This window comes from Dermacentor silvarum, chromosome 7 (assembly GCF_013339745.2).
Source record: "Dermacentor silvarum isolate Dsil-2018 chromosome 7, BIME_Dsil_1.4, whole genome shotgun sequence".
Lineage (NCBI taxonomy): Eukaryota > Metazoa > Arthropoda > Arachnida > Ixodida > Ixodidae > Dermacentor > Dermacentor silvarum.
Window position 1 is genome coordinate 41,697,901 of NC_051160.1, and position 20,859 is coordinate 41,718,759.

The 20,859-nt window shown below is 46.1% G+C and overlaps 1 protein-coding gene across 1 annotated transcript in view; it reads left to right on the top strand.

The window, feature by feature from the left end:
• The window catches only part of LOC125947103 (uncharacterized), a 64,823-nt gene extending 44,633 nt beyond the window's left edge, over positions 1–20,190 (top strand). Inside the window, exons 5-7 of the mRNA XM_049671451.1 lie at positions 1,608–1,827; positions 13,129–13,279; positions 20,089–20,190. Of these exons, the coding sequence (XP_049527408.1) occupies positions 1,608–1,827; positions 13,129–13,279; positions 20,089–20,190 (473 nt within the window). The remainder of the gene's footprint in view (positions 1–1,607; positions 1,828–13,128; positions 13,280–20,088) is intronic.
• Positions 20,191–20,859: the final 669 nt, after the last annotated feature.

Consider the following 20,859-nt stretch of genomic DNA (forward strand, 5'->3'; position numbering starts at 1 on the left):
CTCGCACTACAACCAAACAGACTTGATAGATGTGAAAACTCCTATTCCATCATTGCCTTGAGGACCTTCTTTAATACCGACAAATTTGGCTGACCAGTACTGCACTGGTAAGGTTATTAAACAGGCGGGGGATGTAGTACCTTCTTTGTCCTTTTCCATAACGAGTTCTTGTCCGAGGAACTACACATCTGCGACGTCTACGCAAAGCAACACTTTTATGGACAGATTCGCGGAAATCAATGCTCCAGAAATAACGCATCACAATTGTCGAACAAAATGAAGACTCAAGATCAGGCATTTCTAAACATCGAGATAATTTATCCGTGGTATGGTTGTACGCAAAACTTTATAGTATGCTTTTTAATATACTGTCAATTTTATGTTTCCAAAACCGCTGCAATAAAAAAAAAACACCAAATGCCGTACCTTACATGCGAGTAACCTAAAGCATGCAGCATCATTTTTATTAAATCTTGGTAGGTGCATAACTCCTTATACGGTAAAGGACACATGCAACATTACGTAACCGCGCACAAATTCGAGCAATTTGAATATTCCAAGATAAGTCTGTCTCAAAGTATACTCCAAGGTACTTGACACTATCCGCATATTGTACTGGGGCACAAACACACTCTTAAGAAATCAGATCCGTGAAGAAAGACATGTTACAATTTATCGGGTCTGCCAAAGCACATTGGGTTTGATACATTTCAGCCATCCCCACAATCATAGTACAAAAAAGATAACAATAACAGCAATAAAATGATGTTTACCTAAGTTCAATGTCGTTCAATAACACTATCTAAGGTGGCAAGATTGGCAAGTTGGCATGCCCACATACGTGCTCCTAATAGTTCATTTTTCAGGACTCATTTGACACCTCTAGCAGAGTGCTCCTATTGGAATCATTTTTTAGAGTGAAAGTACTACGTTTAGGGCGAAATAACGTTCACACGACGGGCGCCTTCGAATGAAACTCCTTGAACTCTTTATTCTTGTAGTTACGGTGCTCAAAGCTTGCAAATAAGTGTCATTTCACATGCTCGTCTCGAATGGAAGATCAGTTTCGGTTTATCTCGTTAGGCTTTGTTTTTACGCAAGTTCTATTCACCATGTATTACGGAAAAAATACGGCTTCTCATATTTGGACTAAAACGTATCAATCTATTCTGGGTGATTCAGGAAATGCAGTAAGAGTGACCTTCATGCCCATAAATGTTGGTCATGGACCCTTCGGCAACCTGTTGAACTTCAACGCAACACACCAGCGTAAATTATTCAGCAGCGTTTTAAAAAAAACTGTATCTCAATAGATGTGCCGAGTTTAAGTTAGCAGTATCGAGAGGGTACTTACATTTAATAACATGCGCATTTACGGCACTTAATTGGCACTTGGTTCGGCGTTATCGCAGTGATTAGGTCGAGATCAAAACTGCTTTAACGCAGCACGACGTGCCGACTTAATACGAACTTCGACTTCGTTAATATACCGGTCTGCTCTCAGTAAAGTTCAATGAGCATTGAGCGGTCAATTGTGTTAACGAATATGCCCAAAATGGCACAATAGGGTGATCCAGTGTATAGAGTGGGTTTTTGGTGTTCCGCAGTAACATCGCACATATTGGCTTGCACGGTCGGACACGAGAGCGTGCTCATTGATATGGTGCCCCCCGATGGAACATGTGACATCATATTCTACACGGACGTCTTCTTCAACGACAAGAAGAATCGCATAGAGCCCTTGTACGGCGACACCGCGTTCAAGGTGGTCCGATCCGTAGCAGCTTCGTACACGAAGACAACGTTCGGGACTTCGATGCACCCGGGGTGAGCTCGCCTATCTGTACCCCTTTTTCTTCCTTGTTTTTGTGACGAACAGAAACGCGTAATGAGGAGTCCATTACTGTTCAATTCAGCGTGACCTAATAAGTCCGTGAGTGAGCGCAGCGCAAACCGCGATAAGTGAAGAAGAAAGAACTTATTAAGGACAAGTGGCGAGTCATGCTTCGAGTATAAGGCCAGACTGGCAGATGTGTCTGTATAGGACCAATAAAGCATGACGGCCTATTTGAAGGTGTAGGGCATTCTCACTTTATGTATAGCCTTGCACAGTAGTAGCAGTGGCTGCCCGCCAGATTTTAGTTCTTCGCTTTTTCCGCCCGATCATACGGGAGAGCGGGAGCTACTTGATGCGTATCGTTTAGCGATAATAGCAAAAGCATACGGGAGGGTCCTCAATACCTCTAGAAATAGTAACAATAAGGGAATATAAGAGGCCCGTCAATTTCGCTCCTAGCGAAAAGACATTGCTTTATAGCGGCTAGGAATGCGCTTAGTTTTGTTAGTTATAGTGCATATTTGACCTACTGTGTTGCACACCGATGTCCCTGGCGCCAGCACCTTTTGCGGAAAACACAAGCAGCCAAAAAAAGATAATGGTCTTCACAGAGGCATGAATGCCGCTGTCACTGTAAATAAGTTGAAAGCCAAATGTATCGCGCAATTACTGCCATCTTTTCTATTTTCACTCCTATTGTGACCTTGCAATACGGCTTCTGCATAATCTATACTGCCTTCATATACAGCGTGTGACAACGGGATTACAGTGTTTTCTGCTTGTGTTAGATGGTTAACGGAACGAAAACCCTAGATGGTTGGAACGGAAACCCTAGATGGTAGATGGAACGGAAATCCTAGATGGTAACGGAAACCCTAGATGGTTTCCGTTAATATTGCCACGGATAGAAGCCTAATACACGTGTATTTAGAAGCTCCCTTCACCGAGCCGAGAAGACGAAAAGACAATCGCCATAATCGCCGTTGCCTTCTACACCGTGACCAACCTCATCTTTATCACCTTGATTGCAATCTCGTGTCATTGACCTCCGGCCGGAAAAGCGCCGACCCGGCGCCTAAGAGAGGATGGTAGGCGAGAGGTAGAGATTTAGGCGGAATTGTGCGTCATGTCTGATGAAGCAGAAGGCGTCACTTGTCATGGTAAAGGTCTGCGCTCCGGACATGGTAAGGGCTGAAGTACCACGAAAGTACTTTTTTCAAAGACGCCACCAGGCCGAGAACCGGACCAGAAAAGCCCAAGTCCCCCCCCCCCCCTCCCCCCCGTACTGAAGCGGGCGTCCCGGTTGGCGGGGTGGTACAACTTCTGGTGTGTTTGCGTCGCAGAAGCGAGGCGGGTAATCTGACGTGTCTTTTATGTTGTAGCAATGGCGTCGCGAGCGTGTTCCGTCGACAGTTGACTAGGGGTCGGATGACATGCATCAAAAAGGAGCGTTGCTTCTCCTTGATACAGCATATACAAGGGAGAGTAGCCCGTGGTGTCATCGCCTGAGCAGCTACACGCAAAGGTGATAAAATGTCATAGTGTCCGAGTCGCGATGATCAGTTGAAACATACAATGAGAGCATATCAGTGATCGTGGGATTCAGGCGTTCAGCACGACCGTTCCTTTGAGTGTGGTACGCAGTTGTAGGCTTGTGTTGGATGTCGCAAGAACGAAGTAAGACTCCGATGACTTTAGATCAGAAGTAGCGACCTCAGTCGGTGAAAAACGGAGGAGCGCCGTGATGTAAAATGACGTCTTACATCAAAAGGTCGGCGACATCCGTAGCGCATATGGTTGGGAGAGGTCTTGTAATGGCGTAACAGGTCGCCTGATCTGTAGCGGCGGCCATTTATTCATTGCCAGAGGTGAAGAGAAGGAACGGGCCGAGAAGGTTGAGGCCCGCGTAATAATGTCGCAGTTCACCCGAAAGGTGAAGCATCAATTGCGATAGCAAATTAGTAGAGAGCTATGCGGACTAAGGATAGTAGTTTTATCAGCTGTATAAACTTGGACATGCAGCAGCACCAGCAACGCGCAGAACTGTTGTCGACGCCGTCGGAGTTTTGCCCGCGTTCGCTCAGAACGCGCATGGCGGTGGTGACTGTTGCCGGTGCCTCTGGGGGCGGCTCGGAGGTTTTCGACGAGATCAGAACGGGGCACTCGTCGAACAGCGTTGGAAGTCTTTACAAGTGTCTCGCCTTACAACGTTTTATTGCGATAGCAATTATATGGACACTCAAAAGCAGATTTCTGCCGTCGGCGTCGCCGTCGCCGTCGCCGTGAGGTTCCGTATGACGTCATTTGGAGAAGAAATCGTCGCCGCGCGCCGAACGCTGTATGTGCGAGTGAAAGGGCGCGAGGGGCGCGTCTTTCACGGGGAGTGAACGCACGGCGGAGAACAAACGCGCGTTCTGCGCCGTGCTCACTTAAGGGCTGCAGAAGTAGGCGTCTCTTTTCTCCTTTACAATCACCATATATGTAGAGCAAACGCGCCTTCTTCCGACGCGCGAGAGGCCATGGGGGAGGGGGAGGGAAGGGAGGCGACGTTTAGCTGCGGCACGAAGTGCCTATTATTGCGATAGCAATTATATGGACACTTCAACCGGATTTCTGCCGTCGGCGTCGCCGTCGCCATGAGGTTCCGTATAGATAAAATCTTCACCGCGCGCCGTATGCCCGAGCTGAAGCGTGCGGGGACGCGCGCTATAGACGTCAGACTCTGCCCAGGCGGCGCTGCGGAAAAACCCGCCACCAGCGCCCCCATCGCAGCCTTGGCGCAAACTGAGTAGTGCAAAGAGAGCTGTCCGCAAGCGAAGCAGCATAGGCCACAATAGAGCCCCGTCTTTCCGTTTTGTAAAGGCACGGTTTCCTAAAAATCAAGGACCTGGAAAGCTTCTTCCGCCCATCCACGCTTCGGAAAGGGAGCAGAGCGAAGTACGTGTACAATGTAAAAGAAGTTTCAGGTGTTATTTCGGCGCGCTGCAACTCGCAAGTACAGCGAGCATCGTACAACGTCGAGTTCGAGGCAAGCACTCCGACGTCCGTTCTCTAGCGCCTAAATGTGTTAAATTTGGGTACGTACATAATGTCAAAGCTATGAAGTACATATATGATTAAGTCAGGTAACTATGTAGCTTACGGTCAGTGGTACAAAGCTCGCTTTATCAGGGGCGGACGGCCCTGGCGACCTTCGCCTTTTCAGTTGCGTTCTCGCTTCAGCTCTCGCTTCCTGGGCGTTCGAGCGTGTTATCGCGCATCTTCGAATGTTTTCTTCACGGTTGTCTTCCGTTTGTATTTACTGCAAATGGAGATACGTGCGTGTCCGCTTTCGCGGGATACAACCGAAGGCAAAACAAACCAGCAGACGCTTAAAACAACACACGCGCACAAATTAATGTAAAGAAACGCGACATTTTTTTTTCTAAACACGTGCGTTACTTCGCAATTACTCATCCAGTGCTCCCACAGCAACTTTATTGCTCAAATTACAAAAAAAATGTGGTTGATCCCTCTTATATAGGAATCGGTATAGAACACGAAAGTGAAACGTGTCTTCACAGAAGTAGTGTAATGTTTATTGCACATTGATATATAATGTCTATTGGTGTTTTGTGGCTAAAGCGCCCTTAGGCGTTGATGCACCCACGCTGACGCCTGGTGGCACGTCTCCTCCATCACGACTACCAACGTTGATGACCATGAGCAACCGTCGTGCATATGGAAGCTGCACTACGCTGCACACGCTAGCACAACGCGAAAGACGAAGCACGTAACTGACACGCTAATACACGCGCAAGACAAAGCACGTAACTGAATCGTCACCGAGTCAAATCAGCGCGTACAGCGCGTCGTAATTGCAGCCTCCGCGATCAACTTCAGAAACATTTTCAGAGCTAATTGCGGAGGCCACGCTCCGCTGTGCTGAGTACGGTGAACGCCACCTAGGTGGCGTTGGTAGTGCTTCTTGATGCCAGCGTCCCTTCGAATGCTGGCATCGAGGCGTCGTAGTGCTGAGACCACCGAAGCGTTCACTGTCGGTGCGCGTTAAGGCCCGACCACATTCGGCGTTTTCCCGGCGTTTCCTGGCGTTTCGTGACCCGGCGCCGCTCAGCGTCGACGCTGAGGGAGGCGCCAAGCCGAAACGTCGTACTCAAGGCACACCAGAAATCTCGGCGCCGGCGCCGCCGCCGGAAGCGGATCGATGAGCGCCGACTTGGCGCCGACCAATCAGCGCATGGCTGCGGCCGCGCTGCTGGCAACTTTTGCAAGCGACTTCCGCAGCAACCATTTCGCGTGCGTGCCACCATGTGGCGCCAGTGTCTCGTCGGCGAGGCGGCGCCGTCTGAGAAAGCAGCCGCTCGTACCATCGAGCGCGCTGCCGTGAATGTGTGTGCGTGTGTGTGTGTGCCGCAGAACTATAAACAGGGCTTAAAAACCTTAATCGGGAACATTACTCATAGTTCACTTGAATGACATTGCACACTGCTTCTGGTTAAATCTGTCTGGTCACATTGTGCGACGCTGGACTGGCGCTGTTTGCGTGCGTCTCATTGATGCAACGACGCCGAGAGACGCAACGGCAGGAAACGCCGGTGAAAACGCTGAATGTGGGCCGGGCTTTAGTGTCATAATGCAGTACTTCTCTTTTCTGCTCGTAGGCGGCGGCACCGCCCCGAGCAAGAGCGCGGGTACACGGAGGAGTGTTAGATATATAAGGCGCGTCTGTGTAGCGCTATGCAAATGCGTTTGCGGCGCAATGGGTTAAACGCTCGGCGATCTATCGTCGCGGACCGAGAGGTCGTGGGTTCGATTTCCAAATTTTGCATGTTTGTGGAACTTTTTCTTCTGGTTTCTTTCTTTGTATTATGTTCGTGTACATTGTAAGCTGACGTATTTCCGTGACGGAAATACGTCAGTGAAGTCTTGGTGGACCCCGGCATAAAACACTTTCGTGTTAAAAAAAGAAAAACGCTGTCAAGAGGGCTCAGTGCATTGCGAAACGTGCTCGTTGTATCGAAAAAGCCGAAACTAGAAATAAGCTCGCGATACCACAATTCCCTAGAACATGATTTTGAATTCATAAAGGAACCAAAATGTTTGGTTAAACTGACCTGCCAAATCTCTCCGTTACACTTGCTGAGTAAAGTGGAGGCGGACGTGTGTAAACAGGTAGAAACATCGATGGCACATACGCAGGATGGTTCACAACTTTGTTTATTCTGTTGCCAACGAAGAGGCGGCTGGAGATTCCTCAGTTTTCGCTTGGTTTCCATAGTCCCCCGTGAGGGCCACGCAACACAATTACAGCAGAACAACATTATCACACTTTCTCATGTGAGCGGCTGTGTTGTGGAGAATGCGAGTAATTCGCTTACCCAACACGCGAACGGCCCGTATCTAGCGCTCTCTCCTTTCTGCTTATACGACCGCGATGGAAATCGGTAAAACTGAACGTTGTTATTCAGTCCTTCACGTTCATGGCAATTTACAACGCAACAGTAACGTCGATTGCGGCGTTTCTTCGTAGCGCGCGGAGCTGTCGCGGTTGCCGTCGTGCTCGCCATCGCCATAGAAGGAGTGAGCCAACAACATGCCAACAAGAACTTTACGGCAGTTCGGCGGCACGTCCGACTAGCGGAGAAATTCATAGCTCTCATTCTGGCTGTTAAATGCGCAAAACATTCGCAATATGTACAAAAATTAAGTTAAATCGTTGTTTCGCACTCGCTAGCTGCTTAGGCAACTTAGCAAGGGAGTCGGACTTTGCACTACTCAATTATTACCTCTTCGCACCGACAGGTGGCGCTACGCGTCTTGCAAAACTCCAGAGTCTGACGTCTATCACGGAGAGCGAACGCACTCAATCTGCCACGCGCAAAAGCAACGAAGCGGGAAGCGAGCGCCGGAGGGAGGGGGGGGGGGGGCACTTCTACTGTGCCAACAACCGCGCTCGTCGCTCGACCGCACGGTCTCTTATCTCTCCCACGCGCAAGCAAGGAAGCGGGAAGCCAGCGCCGGAGGGAGCAGGGGGGGGGGGGGGGGGGGGCGCACTTTTCCTCTGCCAGCAACCGCGCTCGTCGCTCGCCGCACCGTCTCTTATCTCCACACGGCTCTGACCTTTATGCACTGGCCGCTCAGTTTCCGTTGAAGCGATAGACCGCACGTACCTTCGCCCGCTGCTTGCTGCCAGCGTTTTGACAGTCGTCGTCTGCAGTCATTCAGTGTGATCTATTCATGTTTGTTTGTGCGCGCTCACACCACGCTTGTTCATTCAGTTAGTAATAGTCGGGCCACATTTTCCAACGCACGCTACACATGTAATGCTGCCCGGATCGGCAGTGCAGCGCTACAGGTGTGTCCCTTCGCACGCGCGCTGCCCACGGGAAGCGCTTCTCATCAACACCACCGTTTCACACGCGCCTTCTCGTGGTCATCGAGTCTCTCTTCATGTCGGTCTACTTACGCCGCAGCACACCTGCTTACTTAATCAGCTCATGTTTACTGCAATTCATATTGCTACCAAAGCCGCTCACCTTACATCGTATGACATTGCTGTGTTGCAATCGCATTCATTGCTTCGCCCTTAGGGCGAAACTGTGACATTTTTTTTTTTTTTATATCAAAGGCTCCGGCAACAGTCACCAACGCCGCACGAATTTTGAGCGAACGCGGGCAAAACACCGATGGCGTCGACAACAGTTCTGCGTGTTGCCGATGCTGCTGCATGTCCAAGTTTATACAGCTGATAAAGCTAATATCATTACTCCGTATAGCTCTCTACAAGTTTGCTATCGCAATTGATGCTTCGCCTTTCAGGCGAAACTGCGACAACTTCTTTATATAAATACGCATTTGATGCCGCAGCTAAACGACGCCTCCCCACCCTCCCTCCAGTCCCCCCACGGCCTTTCGTGCGACGGATGAAGTCGCGTTTGCTATATATATATATATATATATATATATATATATATATATATATATATATTGTCACGTGCAACAGAAGGCCTTCAGAGCAAGAAGTACCGCACCGGCAGACGAGAACTAGCCAGGAAGATGGCTGACCCCGAAAACGAAAAACCTCTTCCTCTTCTCTCCTTGCCTGAATACTGGCTCGCGCTCGCCGCAGCTCGTGACCTGGTGGCAATATATATACAGGGTGTTTCAGCGAACACTTTCAAAAAATCCTAAAGCTTGGTTTTTTTAGAAAAATAGGAAATACTTTAAGGAGCAAGATTTCAGGTTCGGCGGACGTCAGAAATTATGAGAAACATGCGAATTACATAGTAATTAACTAAAATTACCTAACGAACTTTTTAATTAGCGACGTTTGGTGTTTATTGCCAATGGCGAGTTTGTAGCTACGGAGACGACGATGCCGTACAAGTTTTTAAAGCAAAGAAAAAGTCACTCTGTAAAACCCTACAGCCCGCGAAAATCAAGTATTTTTTCCCTCGTGAAACCGAAACGCGGCGAACATGGTGCGCCGGAAATCGAGTGCAAACGCAACGTCCGCCGAACGTGAAATCTTGCTCCTTAAAGTATTTCCTATTTTTCTCAAAAAACCAAGCTTTAGGATTTTTTGAAAGTGTTCGCTGAAACACCCTGTATATATGGTGATTGGAAAGCAGGAAAGAGACGCTTAATTCTGCAGCCCTTCAGGAAGCACGGCGTACCACGCGCGTTTACTCTCCGCCGTGCGTTCGCTCCCCGTGAAAGCGCGCGTCCCTCGCGCGCTTTCACTCGCACATACAGCATATGGCACGCGGCTACGATTTCATCGCCGTTGACGTCATACGGAACCTCACGGCGACGGCAGAAATCCGCTTTGAGTGTCCATATAATTGCTATCGCAATAAAATCTGCTCATCTGTTATATCAATAGGCTGGAGGCGCCAAGCAAGAGGATGAGCTGACGTTTCCAGACATTGGCACGGCTCGCACGTAGCGACGTAACTATGAAACAAGAGGTAGGGACCGGACCACACCAAGTATCACTGTACACGTTCGTACAACCTCAACACACCAAGGTGGCCGGATTTAGGGACATCATGCAGTTGTTCAGTTGTTCGTAGCGCATATGGTTGTGAGAATTCTCGTAATGGCGTAACGGGTCACCCGATCTGTAGCAGCAGCCATTTATTCCTTGCCAGCGGTGAAGAGGAGGAACGGGCCGAGAAGGTTGAGGCCAGCATAAAAAAAAAGTGCTCATCTGGTATATCAATAGGCTGGAGGCGCCAAGCAAGAGGATCAGCTGACGTTTCCAGGCACTGGCACGGCTCGCACGTAGCGACATAACTATGGACCCAGAGGTGACATACAACACAAGCCTACAACTGCGTACCACACTCAAAGGAACGGTCGTGCTGAACGCCTGAATCCCACGATCACTGATATGCTCTCATTGTATGTTTCATCTGATCATCGCGACTCGGACACTATGACATTTTATCATCTTTGCGTGTAGCTGCTCAGGCGATGACACCACGGGCTACTCTCCCTTGTATATGCTGTATCAAAGAGAAGCAATGCTCCTTTTTGATGCACCGGACCACAACAAGCATCACTGTACACGACTGTACACGTTCGTACAACCTCAACACACCGAGGTGGCCGGATGTAGGGACATCATGCAGTTGTTCGAGTATGGTTGCCCGCAGATGAGAGGAAGCGGCGAGAAGTAGTTCCTGGCCCACGGCGTGCATGTTCCGGCAATATAAGGTGCCATTTACGATAACGAACATGTGCAGTGACCGGGCCGACGAGTCAGAGTGCAGCCAGTTGATCAGATCTCTTATAGAAACGCGTCCCGTCGTAGCTCATCCCCAATGTGCCTAACCACGGAAGTACGAAAACGCCGATTGGTGTGTCCTCCTAGGGAGCCTCTGGGGCGTCGACAAGGGTGCCGAGACGAGCAGTCGGCGTCCTCGTGAAGCCGGCCGGACTTGTACACCACAGTATTGGTGAATTGTTGGAGCCCTAGAGCCCAGGCGCCCAGTGGGGTCCTTGTGGCTTGAAAGCCAGCAAAGAGTGCGGCGGCCAGTAGTAACAGTGAAAGGCCGCCCGTATAAACAGAGGCAGAATTAGCTGACTGCCCGAACAAGTGCGAGGCACTCGTGCTCGTCAATAGAGTAACTGTGCTCTGCAGGGGAAAGAAGCCGGCTTGCGTACGCAATCACTTAATCATGGCCACCTTGCTATTGGGTAAAACAAGGCCAACTCCATAGCCACTGGCGTCTGTGCATACTTCAGTAGGAGCGTGGGCATCGAAGTGGGCGAAAATGGGCAGGGAAGTGAGCAGCGTGACCAGGTGAGAAAAGGTTGTGGCTTTTTGTATAGTCGGCTTTTTTTCATATAAACAAAATCTTCAAATGTGGCTTTCTTGAAGGTGGCAGCATCAGTAATTGCTGTAACGGAAGGAGGAAGATGATTACATTCCTTGCTCGTGCTTCGTATAAAGAAATTAGAAAAAAAGGTTAGTACGGCATGTGGGGTACCCCTACGTCGAATTCGTGGTCACTGCGAAAAGAAACGTCCCTAGGAGGCAGAACAACCTGTTCTTTAAGGTGGCGGTCCCACTCGGGTGGCACGAGCCCCGCGTTTTCAGTACTTTTCGAGCAACCGTCTACTTAGGATATAAAGTTGCCGTATATACCACAAAAATGCTTAATTCTTCGATTCCAACTATATATATTATATAAAAAATTGGTTAATGTGATTTAGAAATAAATGTTCAAGAACAAGAATGAGATACATTGTTTTGCGAACTGTCTCTCAGTTGTGACCATATTTAGAAGAAACTATCTCATTTACTGCATTGCGGCTTGCTCTGTAGCTTCAGGTCATATTTATCTATTTCCTAGACTCAGCAAAATAATGTTGAATTTTTACTTTGGGGATAATTTGCTTTTGATGATTGCCAAAATATGCAACTTCTGTTGTAAACGACCCGGCAACTACACGCTCAAGGAAGCTAAATTTTGGATAAATTACAGTTCAAGGAATTTCCATTTTGGACACAAAATTTCATTCATGTATCTTTATTAGTTTTAAACCGCAGCTTCGTTTAGTACCTTCTCGCAAAAATGGGCAAAAGTAGGACCAGAATCCTAAATATTGCTTAATTTCGGTCGCGTTATTAGGAAAACTAATAAAGCTACATTATTTAAATTTTGCATCCTTAATGAACATTCCTTGAACTCAAATTTATCCAAAATTTAGCTTCCTTGAGCGTGTAGCTGCCGGGCTGTTTACAACAGAAGTTGCGATATTTTGGCAATCTTCAAAAGCAAATTATCCAAAAAGTAAAAATTCAACATTATTTTGCTGCGTCAAGGAAATATATAAATATGTCCTAAAGCTACAGAGCAAGCCCCAATGCAGCAAATGCGGTAGTTTCTGCTAAATATGGTCACAACTGAGATACAGTTCGCAAAAACCATGTATATCATGTTTGTTCTTGAACATTTATTTATAAATCACATTTTTCAATTTCATTATAATATATATAGTTGGAATCTACAAGAATTAAGCATTTTTATGGTATATTCGATAACTTTATATCCTAAGTAGAAGAGCCGCCATGGTTGCTCCAAAAGTACTGAAGATGGGGTGCTCGTGCCGCCGGAGTGGGACCGCCACCTTAGGGAAGGCGTTAGTAAAATGTCTTATGAAACAAGCACAAAAGAGAGCAGATGCGGCACGATTCGAGACAAGGGAGACAAGCATTGATTTTATAGATGGATACTCTGTATTTACGTGAGTAATTGGATACAACTAAGCGGGGGGCAAGGTGGTTTTGGACACTTTCGAAAACATGCGATAAGGTAGCATTGCAAGGATCCCAGACATAACTGGCCTACTCGAGCTTGACTCTCCCCAGGGATATTTAAAGTAGAACTTTCACACGGGTAGCGGCGGAGCTGAATTTACAGCGCAAAAACGAGAAGCATGTGGTTGGCATTCGTAATTACAAGATCATCATGCATATTCCAACATAGTGCTTTTGTAATGTGTATTCCAAGGTATTGATAAAAAGGAAACAGCTGCTTGGAAGTGTGTGGTTGAGGGTGTAAGTGGTAGGCTGACTTAAGTTGTTGAGCTTTAGTTGTTGTTGTCGTCGTCGTCGTCGTCGTCGTCGTCGTTGTTGTTGTTGTTGTTGTTGTTGTTGTTGTTGTTGTTGTTGTTGTTGTTGTTGTTGTTGTTGTTGTTGTTGTTGTTGTTGTTGTTGTTGTTGTTGTCGTCGAAATTAATAACGAACTCTTTTCTATTTGTTCCATCATCTTGCGCAGGACGATCGGCCAATTCATACACGACAAATCGAAGAATATTGAGAACGCCATGGCCAAACTCCTCACTGACAGGTTCGTGCACTTCGGCATGCTGAACGTAGATATAGACGACGCCTCCCTGCGTAAAGATGGACCACTCATGTACTTGAGTGTAAGTATACGTATAGACGGCCACTCACGCCAGCGTTTTGACAGTGAGTTTCCGCGGTCGTCGAGTGAGGTGTGTTCATGTTTGCTTGTGCGCGCGTCACACCATGCTTGTTAATTTACTTAGTATGCCTATGTTTACAAGTTCATACGGCCGATAAAACTGCTATCCGTACTTCGTATAGCTGGCCACTTATTTGCTATCGCAATCAATGCCTCGCCCTCCGGGTGAAACTGTGACTTTTTTTAGTGACATCGCTACACACAGCACTGTTCTACTGTCCGTCTAGGTCGTTCGAGACCATGCACTGGTCGAGTTATCACTAAATTTAATTCCGTGCCGCTAACATCCTTCCACGATTTTTTAACCCAACCGTTGATGCGCACGGCTGTCCGCGCGTCTGAGCGCATGCGCAGCACATACGCGGCCTGCGTGTCGTGTCTTGGAGGTAATCTGCGGTGGTTGGAAGGCAAATGGCCAGCTGAGACGGTTGGTGGCTTCATGCGCACTTAGGGTTGAAGGTCACGTGATCTCAAATTACCGAGAAGTGTTTGCTCCTCGCTGCCGACTCCCTTCATTAGGCCAACGTTGTCACCGCGACAACTCGCACTCATCGAGTGAGATATGGTCATGTTTATCGGTGCGCGCATTGAACCATGCTTTTTTTTATTGGTAAGCGAGTGTTTTCTCCAATGTATTACTGATCAAGCGTGAGACGTTATTTTTTGTAACTGACAAATGCTTTGCTATCGCTTTCAATGCCTTTTAGGCGTAACCGCGACTGTTCTGTTTTTTTTTCCGCGTCCTAGTGTTCATGGTTCTATGATTGGCAGTGCCTGGTATTTCCGGTCAAACCACACTAGCGAATATACGCCAACACCCGACTTTTGGCCATAACTTTATAAAGCACGTATTCGCCTACATTATTGCAAATACGGTATAGAGAAGTATTCCATGCGTAGCAGATGATTTAGAAAATGTTCAGGGAATGCAGTTAGCGTTCTTAGTGACATATTGAATGTGAGCATTTCAAGACAGGTTGGATGCAATGTGGAAACCGATGTACTTATATGAGGACACACTTTCCTGTGTCGCACGGTTGCGTTTTTTTACAGGTACAAGTTGCTTTCTTTCTCTGGTCACACGCATACAGTTTATGCTTACTGACTTTTATTTATATTAGGCATGTTTTAGACCAGGATAAGTACACTAACATCGAAGAGTGGTTCTGTAACACATCACGCTGTCATTCTCCCTTATATACGTCAAAAACATTCAACAGAGACACTTAGGACTGCTTACGGGTGGGAATGTGAAAGCATTATAATCGCTTACGTGAAATGTTGTCAATCTATGTTCTTAAGTGCCTTAGTTCCTTCGGCTGAATCGGTGTGTGTGTTTACGTGTGTGAGACCGGAAATATTCGGACCATCTTGCTCCCGAACGATGATTTTTCTTTTTTTTCCCTTGCCTCGTTTTCTGAGGCAGTATTCCGTGGGTGACCACGTTTCACACCTGCCGCTGAGGTAGACGCTTCGGAGAGCCGCCCAGTAGACACAGCATCGACGAAATCCGAAGAGCAAGTGACACGTGGGAGGCAGTGACGAAAGGCAGTGACGTCGCGTGTGCAATGACGCACGCACTGGGCACAACTTTAGTCAACCGTAACCATGGAGCCACCATGGCATCTGAGAAGCGTGCGCGTCTCGCACCCCGGTAGCCCGGGTTCGAAAGTTTTGCTTAAAATTTTGTTAATTTACTTTGTGTACAGAAACCTGCCTGACAAACTTGACATGAGTACCAGCATTTTTTACGCGTTTTTACTCTTCGCGCCGTCGGCCATTTTTGGTACCATCTCTCGGTCATGCCGCCGATGACAGCACCGAATTTTTCGCGTAATATGGCATATAATGCTTTCGCATTGAAAAGGAGTGGAAGTTGCGCAGAGCCCTGCGATACACAGGGAGGCACCACAGGGGGCTCAGTATTTCAATCGTTAGCCTAGCCGAGGCGAACTGAGAGTGGTTGAAGAGAAAATGCGGAATCCATGTTCACGTTAGAAAGCTCTTGTCGATATTGGGCAACCTAGAATTATACTTTTAAAATATTTAGGAGGATTTACAACCGTGTATGTGTCGTAGAAGCGCATGGTAAGCTCGCTGCACGAGTTGGTATGAGTGCGTCGCAAAGAGACCCCACCCCGTACACGAACCCACAGACGAAGAAAAGAGCACGACACTTTTAGACTTATCATTAATCGCTTCCGGATTTTCTCAATGTTTTGAGAAGGGGTGTAACCATATCAGCTTTTACTCTACTGTTCTGTCTTTTCTATATATATATATATATATATATGTATATATATATATATATATATATATATATATATATGTGTATATAGTCAATTAGGAGTGTGCGCTGGGCTCGGAGAAATAATCGTGAAAGAAATACTCACACGTTTCACAAGAACAAAAATACTGTGATTTTACCAAAGTTTCGACCGGCCTTCATAGGACAACGAGCCAATGGCCGGAAAGTTAGTAAAAGAAAAGTATAGTTCTTGTCGTTAGACGTGTATTTGTTTCGTATATATCATCACCATCAGCCAATTTTTATGTCCACTGCTGGACGAAGGCCTCTCCCTGCGATTTCCAATTACCCCTTTCTTGCGCTAGCTGATTACAATCTCCACCTGCAAGTTTCTTAATTTCATCACCCCACCTAGTTTTCTGCCGTCCTCGACTGCGCTTCCCTTCTCTTGGCAACCAATCTGTAACTCTTATGGTCCACTAGTTGTCTACCCTACGCATTACATAGCCTGCCCGCTCCATTTCTTTCTCTTAATGTCAACTAGAATATCTGCTATGCCCGTATCTATCTCTGATCCACACCACTCGGTTCCTGCATCTTAACGTTACGCAGACCAGTTTCCGTTCCATCGCTCTTTGCGCGGTCCTTAACTTGTTCTCGATCTTCTTTGTTAACCTCCAAGTTTCTGCCCATTATGTCTGCGCCGGTAGAATCTAGTGATGGTACACTTTTCTTTTCACTGACAGTGGTAAGCTCCAAGTCAGGATTTGGCAATGCCGGCCTTATGCACTCCAATCCAATTTTATTCTTCTGTAAATTTCTTTCTCATGATCAGAGTCCCTTGTGAGTAATTCACCTAGATAAACGTACTCCTTTACAGATTCTAGAGGCAGACTGGCGATACTGAATTATTGTTCCCTTGCCAGGCTATTGAACATTATCTTTGTCTTCTGCATATTAATATTCAGCCCCACTATGACGCTTTCGCGGTTAATGTCCTCAATCATGTGTTGTAAATCGTCCCCAGTGTTGTTGAATAGGACAATGTCATCGGAAAACGGAAGGTTGCTAAGATATTCGCCGTTGATCCTCACTCCTAAGCTTTCCCAGTCTAATGGCTTGAATAATTATTCTAAGCATACAGTGAATAGCATTGGAGAAATTGTATCTCCTTTCCTGAACCATTTCTTGATAGATAATTTTATACTTTTTTGTGGAGAACCAAGGTTGCTGTGCAATCCTTGTAGATATTTGCCAATATATTCACGTATACATTCTGTACTCCTTGGTTGAGTAATTCAGGCCTCTATGACTGCTGGTATCTCTACTGAATCAAATGCATATTCATAATCTATGAAAGCCACATGGAGAGGTTGATTGTACTCCGCAGATTACTCGAGTACCTGATTGATGACATGGGTGTGATCCATCGCAGAATATCTCTTCCTGAAGCCAGCCTGTTCTCTTGGTTGAAGTCAAGTGTTGTCCTAATTCTATTGGAAAATATTTTGGTGAATATTTTATACGATTCTGAAAGCAAGCAAATCGGTATATAATTTTTTTAATTATTTAACATCTCTCTTCTTATGGATTAGTATAATTTTGGCGTTCATCCAGTTATCTGGCACACTTGAAGTCATGAGGCATTACGTATAAAGTGAAGCCAGCTTTTCAAGCACGATCTCTCTTCCGTCTTTGATTAAATCGACTATTATTCCAACTTCTGTCACATTCCCCCTGGTCATGCCTGGCAAGGCTCTTCTAACTTCATCGCTAGTTATAGTAGGAGCATCTGTATCCTGTTCATCACTACTTCGAATGAAGTTGGCGTGACTGCTTTGGGCACTGTACAGGTCAGTACAGAATTCTTCCGCTATTACTATACCGTCGAAATTGTTGATGACATTACCCTGCTTATCTTTCAGTACATACATCTTGCCTTGTCATACCCCAAGTTTTCTTCTGACTGATTTCATGCTGGGTCCATTTTTTACTGCTTCTTCAATCTTTCCCACGGTATAATTTCAAATATCCATTACTTTCTTCTTGTTGATCAGTTTTGGCAGTTCAACGAATTCTATCTGATCTACTGAGTTGGACATTTTCATGCTTTGTCGTTTATTTATTACGGCTTTTGTTAGTTGGGAGTTCTTACCTACTAGTTGCCTTGGTGCCTTACTTCCCACTTCAATTGCTGCTTCCGAAATCAGCCTAGTAATGGTTTCATTCATTACGTTTATGTTATCTTCATCTCCTTCTTCTAAAGCGGCATATTTGTTTGTGAGCACCAGCCTGAATTGGTCTGCTGTTACCCTTACTGCGTCTTGGTTGGCCTGTTTCTTCTTGCCTAATTTTATTCTTGCTCTCTTCGAATTGAGAGAAATCCTAAACCTCACGAACCTATGGTCACTGTACTTTCCCCTACCTAACACTTCTACATCCTGCACTATAATGGGGTCGGCAGGGCGCAGGGCGTATGAGTTCTATTTCATGCCTTGTTTCTCCATTAGGGCTTACACAATATATATATATATATATATATATATATATATATGCACACGTGCGAGAGAGACCAGCAGCTTAGCACCACTGTTAGCTTAATGATCAAAACACCTGGATTCTGAGCCCACCTGTGCCCAAGTTATTCTTTCGTCAACCACCTCTTTCTATAACCTCATCATCTCTACTTTTCCATTAAGCATAACCGTGCTTTCTCCGGAGTCATTATCTGTCACTTCACAAATGGTGACGAACGAAAAAAAAATATATATATAAAATCCCAATTCTATATACGTGTTTCTCATGCGTGCGTCCCCATGCTATAAGAACATGTTTAAAGGTTGATTCTATGCGTAAAGCCTGGCAGATGTCTATCGTTTTTTTCACTGCTTTTATGTCTGTTACGCGCAACAAAAGATTCAAATTGCTGCACCGCACGTGCGATGTGTCACTTTCGGTGATCACGCAATGTTTAGACCAATAGATTACTGACGATCTTAAATAGACTAAACACATTAACACCATAACAACAAATGCTAATCGTAAACCGATCTTTCTTCGCAGAGCCCTTGAACTTTCCGCTCCCACCGTGTGACTTGTTGCCTATAAATCTACGAATCTGCAATAACAAAGCTGTTAGAAAATCTAAACTTGAACCATTAGCTGAGAAAAAATTGTAATATTCCTCTTGCAATAATTAAAGGGCAGTATAAAACTTGCATCACTAAAATGATCTCCTGTTCTTCCGACCACGCCAAAAGATAAACAAAAGCAAGCTGCCTACAGTCCCTTTTGAAACCTAGAAAAACGTTTTTGAAATAATCTATTTTTCTGTGCACTGTCAATGATTGGAACGGCCTCACAAACATTAAAGTCCTACAACCAATAATAATTTTTGTTTCGCAATTAGCATAATGAATCCTCGTTTCCTTCTTGAGTGCGGCACTGAAGTGATTTTGTCTGTCCTTCTTGCTCGTTTTAAGTTGCTATATTTTATACTTCCTGTTTAATTTGTTATGTTTAAGTTATTCTACCCTATGTTTTTGCTACCTTGCTAAAATTCCGAATGGAAATTGCAGTGCAAACAAAGAAATAAATAAACAAACAAATAACTGAGCATTCACGCCGCTTTACTTCTGCTCAGATTTAATTAACTTTCGTCAACTTCAACGGGTGTCCCAAAGCAAATAATAAGAGAAGGCAAACAGGCAACCTCGTGCAATTTATGTCCTCCCCATTCGGGCAATCCATCAGAACAGCACGAATTGGGCCCCACGTGTCGTACCTCCTTGGAATTCCCCCTTTCATACAAACGTGAAGTGCCAGTGGATCTAGTTAAAAAGATTGGCTGTTTGGCTATTTATTCGTTTAGTGCACCTGCTGAAGTTGACCAAGGTAATTGAATCCGAGGAGAAGTAAAGGGGTGTAAATCCTGAAACTATATGTAACGTGCACTTGCGAGGGCCATAACGGAACCTTCGCCAGGTATGGTCATTGCAATCATGCAGTTGTAGTGGGAAAATCCTGCGGGGTTGATTCGGTCAGCAAAATATAACACCGACGAACGCGGCGAAGGCAGTTAATTCTAGAAAAATCGTGCGCGCTCCTGTTCTTTCATCTACGGCAGGAACAATAAATATTGCTGACTGAATATTAATAAATGAAGTCTGGGCCCCGCGAGTCTTCTTTGGGTAAACAACAATAACTGATCTATCAGGTTCAGCCGGTTAATGAAAGAAAACCGCTCAAGCAGAAGATGTAACGGGACCGTGGTAGTATACGTCGACTGATTGAGCCGCCCATTCATTCCGTCATTCATGCAAGAAAATAACATGAGGAGTAGAACTCTTTTTAACAAGTTGTCCCAGTGGGTACAGTGTATGCTGGGCGTATTTGTTACGTCAAGTTATGCGCAGGATACGAAAGAAGTGTACAAGAAACAAACAATAATAACGAGATGACGAAGCGTCATTACGCTGTTTTTCTTTAACCACTTTGTCCAGATCGTGGAAAACTTCCAAACTACACCTGGCTACCACCGCGCCTTGGGATTAGGCCTGAACAATGCATTATTAGGCCCAGTACTGAATTACATCATCCAGTGAGTATAACCTGCCCGAAATTAGTCGTAAACTATACCTGTTTTGAACTCGAGGTCGCGGGTTTGTTACTCGGCCGTGGTGACCGCATTCAGAAGGGGCCGCTGTAGGCAAAAACGGCCTTGTACCATGCTTTGGATGAGCTTCGGCCTTTTCGGACTCCGCATCCACTTCCGTGGACAATCGCTTTCATCATTTTTGTTACTAAACCCGCAATGTTAAGCTGTGAACATTCCGCTGGTGGTATCCCAACCCACAACCTCCGCATTATGCATGCTTAGCACTACTAATTGTGCTACGGGGGTGGCCGCTGTTCCCATGTACATATTCTCGGGTATTTATCTATGAGTACTGTATTTAACCCGAGGGATGTTGGCTAGCGCCACCAACGGCGATTGGGCAGCGGATGTCTGACATCCTATTCACCGACGGTGTCATCAACGGCATCCTGTTTGAACGTGAGCTTTACGAGCACGCTACCAACCTATAAACCCTTGTGTGCTGTACCGGAAGGCATCAAACCTGCCGAAGTAGAGACGCTCTCTATGCAATGGACTATGGACATTGTTGTGTCTGCGGAAGTGAAAGAAATTTTAGATGGCAAGAATTATTCCGGAACACTCCATTAGTGCGTCCTCACATCCCACTATGCAGCTTAAACCTATATTCACACGA